Genomic DNA, 7,349 nt, shown 5'->3' with positions numbered 1-7,349 from the left:
TCACGCAGCATATCATGGAGACTTCTTCAACTGTGAAATGTGTAAACGAAGCTCAGGGGAGCAGAAGGGATTTAGATTTTTTGTTCCACGGTGAAAGAAAAGAGTTTCCTCAAAATGTAATTGTTCCGACTCTGGGCCACCGTGTACGCTTTCAAGGCTGCACTTCTTGTCAGATCCTGGTACCACCTACAGCCATCTTGATGGCAACGAAGCCCAGATGACGGGCTTCATGGAGACCTGCCTCATCAGAAGCCAGAGTGAAGGAGTGACGGGGGGGGGGTCGAGGAAACGAGACTCCGTAGGCCGCCCCCACACCCAGTTTCTATAGAGTTGATCTGATTATGTTACAACGTCAAAACAATGCTGGTGTCACGCACGCATAATCACACGGCGGCACGTTTCGATAATGACACGTTGCGGGAAGCCCCTGTGGGATGATCTGGCTTAGCCGGTAACGTGCGAGGTGGCATTGTGCACACATCACACTCGCGCTCTTTTGGCTGATAATGGTTTGGAGTAGTGGAATCTGCCGCTCTACAATTACGAGGATCCCTCATCATGCCCAAGCACGCATGACGGGGACAGACAGGTCCCTTTTCCCATGATGCTCTCTGCCTTCGGTTCCCCACTTCCTGTCTGTGCTCGAGTGCTAATTACCGAACGGCGAAGGGCCAAGGCAACCGTCAGGACTACAAGAGGCAGAAAATATCACTGCCGTGTCTGTGGGGGGGGCGAAAAGTGACCGCAAGCAGCAGCGTTTGATCACTCGTCCCTGCCATATGAAATTGATTACATGCTCCTTGCGCAGCCAATACCTTTGTGGTGTTTAACAAGATCAATCAGGGGCACAAATGAGGATCTTCATCCACTGGCAGGAGGCAAATGTACACAGTGTGCCATGGCAGCATTGTTCCATTTAGATACCTTTTATAAAAAGCTCTGCCGGCATAACGTCTCTTGATGGGATTTGGAGGAAGCGAGAGTGGGGGCGAGCGAGGGACAGGGACTGCAGTCTCAATCAATACAAAACAAACGTTACTGCATTTCCCCAAATTCGAGGGCCGGTATGAAACGTGCATGCTGGTATGGTGGGGATAAAGGGTCCCGCACCTTTTCATTATGACATTTTATCTTGACATTTAACCCATCGATTCGGGACCTTTCTGTAACATCTGTACAGATCGCCAATTCTGGTCTGAATGACGCTGGCAATAAAACCTTAACCGGTTGCCAATTTGCTTGTATACACAAGGCCCAGCAGCCAGTCTCTGTTTGATTAAACCCTAGTTCCCTCAGGACCATTATATCCAAATATCCAATATCCAAAACGTTCTCAAGCAACCGTGTTACAGCCGGGCTTCCTCCATTTCCTCGCAGAGAAGGGCAGCGCCTTTCTTTCTTCGCGCAGCTTTAAGGTACACATTACACGCGCTGTCCTCGTGCAAACTGTAGCAGGGACACAATAAGCGAACGTTCTAAATTATGCAGCCGCCTGGAAACTTTCTACACCTTTTTCTGTTGTATCGGGCCGTTTAATAATTCATGAGTTGGAACAATATGTGAACCACGGGACATCCTATGGTTAGCTCTCCAGAGACAGGTGGCGGACCCGCGGCCCTCGGGCAGGTTCATGTCGAGTCTAACTTTAAACCTGTGCACAGAACACTGAATGATAATTATTATTGTAATGCAGAGCACAGTGAAATGAATCAGAACCGAATGGGCAACATCGCAGGCCTTCGCTGTATGAAGGATGGATTCTGCAAACTACTACAAGACTCCTTTTCAAAGCGAGCTTTCCCCCCAGGCTTATAATAACAGTTAAAACATGGTTACTGTCATGCGTGCTTATAAATGATTAATTAATTCCATAATACACAGCCTCGGTTACGATTCTTGCTGTACTGTACAAACAGCATCCTGAGAACCTGCCTACAGAGGATGTGAGGAACTTCAGACAGGCTTGTTTGAAGGAGGTAGCGTGAAGCCCTGTGTCTATGTGCGAGGATTAGCGGTGGTGGAATGCATAGGAAAAACAGAGGTAATCTCCCCAGTCGAAGCCACGGGCCTCTCTCTGCAAGTCTAATCTTCTCACCATGAAAGGCACACATACAGTAAAAATGTTCATGGACTCATACTCTGAAGATGAGCATGAAGGTGCTCATAATGCAACCTTCCAGAGTCACTACACAAATAATTATTTCATTACAAGATGCTACAAACTGACAAGTATTAGCATAGATATGCTTCCCTGTGTGCTGTACATGTGTTTCAGTACACACAGTCCTAAATGCAAATTAAACTACATATATATATATACACACACAAACTTAATCTCCTCTGAATAATTCAGACATTTGCCCCAGTCCTCATCCAAAGACAGATGTGTCAGCAGTGCAGTGATGCACCGCGCCCTTTTATCATGCAATATATCGTTACAGCAATATTTCACATTTTACAGATAATAAGATAGTGATTGATACGAAAAAAAACATGAGCAAACATTTCACAGATGGGTACGGAAGCACATTTGTCATTACCGACTGTCCAAAAAGTCATTTATCCTCACCTGATGTCACAGTCAGAGACTCTCACTCTCTCACCATCCTAAACCGCTTAGTCCAAGTCAGGCTGGCGGCTGCTGGGCACAAACACGCACACACAACTCACTCACACACTCACACCCACCAACAAGTAGCCAAGCCGTCTGGTGTACAGGCCTTCGGGAAACCGGAGAACCCAGAGGAAACCCGCGCCAACACGGGGAGAGCATGCGAACTCTGCACACGCAAGGTCCAAGCCTCGCCCACAGTCAAAAGGGCACCCTCTGAATTTGAAATTAACCTGTGAGTGTTCGTAATGGAAATGCCTTTCGTTCATTCGTATCAAAAGGGTCTTTCCGACTCCAGTCTCCCCCGATCCACACGTCCGTCGCGACGTGGTCGGTTCTTTTTGTGTGTGCCGGCTGGGGCGTTATTTTTCACTCTCACCACCTCTGTGACGAATAGATGCTCTCAGGGGGACTGTGACCCCAGACACCCCAACATTACTCTCTTTACCTTTTTTTTTTAGCCCCGCCCACCCCCCCTTAACCACACCCTTGTGTGCGCTCACAGAAACACACGCCATGTCCCGGTTTTCGGCATATTATCTCACGCTCCCTGGTAATATTCCTGTTGTTACAATGGATATGGCGTCAACAGACGCGTAATAACGCGTAGTAACGGCGACACGAGCGGCTATGTACATTTCATGAGCGGAGCTGTGTGGCTCGAACTTCACCCAGACGCGTCTTTACAGAAATGTCGTGTTTATTACGGTCGTCGTCGGACAATGTCGGCGACGGCAGGACGGCCAGCGCGACGAAAACGGAACCGCCGACACGTTTTGGTTTTGTTCGTTTGTTTTTTTTTTTTTTTTTCTCGATTAAAAATCGAGATTAGAAAGAAGGACGCAAGTTTGGGCGGCGAGCGGCGTTAAAAAGTGTGCGCGGAACGAGCTCACTTCCTCTGGTAATTGCAGAGGTGGCGGAAGTACGTCAGTTATCGCGGCTCTGGGCATTTTTTCTTTTTTTTTTTGCTGCTGCACTCCGTCCAATTTCAGATGTAGGAGAGAAGAGGGCTGCCTGTCGGGCGGAGCGAGGCGAGAGGAGACGGGCTGCTTTTTACTCCCCGGCGTCGCGGTTTTCCCGGAGGAAGGAGATGGATCGCCAGGGACGACGGCGAGGAATGGATATTTAAAACTATTTAAAAAAAAAAAAAAAAAAAAAACAACCCACACACACACACACACACACACACACACGGCCCTGGATACACCGCCGTGTTGCAGCGGCTTCTGATCCCGGTCCGGAGGATCGCGCGGTGGAGGCGGCTCGGGATTTTTCTCTCTCCTTTTTTTTGGGGGACGGGGACGGGAAGGCGAATCCCGCGTCGCTCCTTATTCCCGCAAACTTGGCAGAAATGTGACGGCCCTTCGTGCCGAAAGTGCGGAGTAATCGGCGCGTTGTTGTTGTTGTTGACAGCGGGCGATGGCTTGTTCTTCTGGGGCGGCGGTGGCGGCGGACGCGACCCCCCCGCACGCGTCGGGTCTGTAGCGCCGCCGTCTCGTCGCGTCGCGTCGCCACGCCGATGCAACAAAGTTGCGGGGCGCGCGCGAAACGCACGCACGCGCCGCGACCCCGCGGCCCATTTGCACCTGTTTAGGGCGCGACGCGCGACGTCGGGCCGCGCGTCGCGGACGCGGATCGATCGCCTGGCCGCCCGCATGGGGCAGAGGGACATTTGCGCTCGTTTGCCGTTTCGGAGCCGCTTTTTACGACCCAAGGTCATCGTGTAGAAAACCGCGGCTTCTCCGTCGCCGTTTGTAGCCCAGCGCGCCCGCTGCCGCCTTCCTAACTTCCCAATTGAAGGCGATCGCACTGACCTGCGGGGATCTTACTATCACCATCATCACCACCATCATCATCATCATCGTCGTCGCCGATACCGGACCGCTGGCGACATGGACGGGAAATTGAAACAGAGCCGCAGATCCCGCTCCCGGCGGGAGCGAGTGCGGAGACGGGATTCTGCGGGGAGGGACGCCCGCGATCACAGCCCCTCGTCCTGCTCCGAGCGGGACCGGAGTCCCGCGGGGGACCGCGGCCCCCAGAGCGGGAAGAAAGGCCCCCGGCCGGCCGCCTCCGCCCGAGCCCCGCGGCCCCCCCGGCGCAGGAGACGGGAGTCCGGCTCCCAGGAGGAGGACATCATCGACGGCTTCGCCATCGCCAGCTTCGTCAGTCTGGACTGTCTGGAGGTAAGATGCGGGCGCCTCGCCATTCCACGCACGTCCACGCGTGTCTGCTGCCGCGCGTCAGAAGTTTGCCCTGCGTGGAGCGTTGGTGTTTGTAGCTTTGCATAAACCCTGGTGTGGTTTTGCATGTACTGTATTAGCCTGGTATTAAACCACGGCAACCTTCATCCAGCTCCTCGGTTCCTTCCAGGACTCAGAACTTTGTCTATAAACACATTCCAGACACGTTCATGGTACTTCTTGTAGTAAACATGGGTCATTTAGAAATGTCCTCGCTTTTGATAGGAAACAGTAAAAAGACGTCAAATGAAGTGATTGTCGTTGTGAAACACAACAGCACAGCACACGGTGACACAGTGAAATGTGTCCTCTGCTTTTAACCATCACCCTTGGTGAGCAGTGTGTGGGGACGGTGCTTTGCTCAGTGGCACCTTGGCAGATTGGAATTCGAACAGTAAACCTTCCGATTACGGGGCCGCTTCCTTAACCACTAGGCCATGAGAAATGAATGGGAACTCCAGTCTGGACGTTGTTCGTGTTGTAAATGGCTCTGGAAGCTGGAAAAGTCTTTTAATGATGGAATATCTGTAGATTCAAGAAGAGAGGAACTTCAGCGGCAGCAATTTGTTGTGAGTGAGGCCAAAAGAAGCAATAAAACAGGCCAAAATTCATACAGGTACAGTATCTGCTGCGTGGGCAGACGTGGGTTCAACTACATCATTATTTAGAACTTTGTCAATCACTATTTATTTATTGTAATTTTTTTTCTAATCAATCCCATTTGATGTATTTTTTAATATTCATGGGAAAACAATGACCTTAAACTTTTGGTAGTGCATTTAAGTATAACAAATACTGAGAAAAAAAACGATCGATTGAGTTTGTCCCACTGAATCGACACCCAAGGCTTGTCAGCAGTCGTTATTAAAAGGATTTACCTGTCGGGGGGTGTTTACGGGAATTTGCCTATCGAAGGTCCCGGTGGCCAGTCGGGTGCCTGGAGCCTGAAGGCCTGACGTTCCTCTGTCAGCATAATCAGGTCGGTCACGGGGGTCAAAGTCTTTTTGGGACGCGAGTTACAACGTTTTAAATGCCGTAATTAGCTACTCTGCAGCAGGAATCATGGTTATTGCGGCATTACAACTGCCGCCTGACCCCTGACACTTGACCTCAACCCTGTTTTGACCTTGCCGGTGTCTTGTTAATGTGGTTGGTGAGGGTCTAGAGAAGTGACTTTTGAATGGTTTGGCCATGTCAGACCTGTACAGTAGTTCCTTGCTACATTTTTTTGGGGGGGAGTTTTGTGCGTTTGTAGTTGCACACACCTCCCTTTTGACGTGGGGACGGTGTGCAGCGCGATGCGTGGTGACAGACTTTCCTGAGTCATTTCTATGAAACCAAACTGTGCAAACGGGCGAAAATGTGTGTGGGGTTTCTTCTGACTCACCCGTTCCCTCCGGACCCAGAGCCACCGTGTCACAATGGCACTGCGTGGGTGCTTATGGTAAATCACAGAAGAACGCGCCCGGGTTTATTTCTTTCTCTAATTACAGGTGAGGGGTCCACTGTGCTTTTGAGGGTCACAGTGTAGCATTAGCAGGGTTTGTAACGGTGACTTCCATAACTATATAACAATGAAAACAATGCACTTGATTTTTAAGCACCATTTTAGGCCCTCAAGGGCACCTTTCAAAGAAATCAAGCCAATTTATAGTCGAGTGCTAGGACTCTAGGAGCTCAGCATGAAAGCCATGACACCCACTGTTAATTGTTTAATTGCTGAAGTGGGTGAGCATCAGGCTGCTGTCACCCTGTTTCACCCTGTACATTTTACGCACCCACTGTGTGCAGCAGGAAGGGTGATGTGCGGTGTCTTCTGCGTATGAAACACACTTTGTGTCGTGGACTTCAGAGAATGGTCTGAAGATGCAGTTTTGGTCGTATGTTTTTAACAAATCGCACTGCTTGCCATTTTCTACATGAATTGTAAGCTGATTAATGTTTAAATGGAATTTGCAAACAAAAGGGGGAGTTTAAAGGGGTTAGAGAGTTCCTGAAGGGTCGAGAAAATCCCTGTAGCTTAAAAAAATTTTCAGCAATAGCAGTGATTGGTCTATGAATGCTGAGATGAAGCTGGTAGGTTTTGGCAAAGCCTCCACACGCCTATTAAGACAATTACACATTGCCGCTAAGCTCCTCAAATGTCCCACTGCATAATGAACTACAGCAACGATAAGAAAATGTCGCAATTATCCTCCCATAATAGAAATGAGTTGTCTGATTTTCTTCTTTTTTTTATTTTTTTGGTGTGTGTGTATGTATGTGTGTTACTTCTGAGAAGTAAATCCTCTCTGTAATCCAGAAAAGTTGATCCTTATGTTTATCTGCTTAGGCTTGTATTTTCAGATTTATTTTGGTATTACTGTGAGGGAAACATTTTTTTTCTTTTTTTTGATTTGTAATGGAAGTAATAAAATATGTATGCATCCTATTTACCCATTCAAGCGCATTTTCCCAATAGTAATTTTATTTATTTATTAGTTACATAGTTGTTC

At 49.0% G+C, this 7,349-nt stretch overlaps 1 protein-coding gene across 8 annotated transcripts in view; it reads left to right on the top strand.

Annotated features, from left to right (window-relative positions):
- Positions 1-3,592: 3,592 nt before the first annotated feature.
- Positions 3,593-7,349, top strand: part of fbrsl1 (fibrosin-like 1) — a 239,931-nt gene continuing 236,174 nt past the window's right edge. For all 8 annotated transcript variants that reach the window (XM_028995353.1, XM_028995358.1, XM_028995352.1 and 5 more), the window contains exon 1: positions 3,593-4,797. In XM_028995353.1, coding sequence (XP_028851186.1) covers positions 4,504-4,797 — 294 coding nt within the window. In that variant the 5' untranslated portion in view covers positions 3,593-4,503. The remainder of the gene's footprint in view (positions 4,798-7,349) is intronic.

The sequence above is a fragment of the Denticeps clupeoides genome, chromosome 11, assembly GCF_900700375.1.
Source record: "Denticeps clupeoides chromosome 11, fDenClu1.1, whole genome shotgun sequence".
Lineage (NCBI taxonomy): Eukaryota > Metazoa > Chordata > Actinopteri > Clupeiformes > Denticipitidae > Denticeps > Denticeps clupeoides.
Note: the sequence above shows the minus strand (reverse complement) of the source record. Positions and strands in the feature narration are given on the sequence as shown.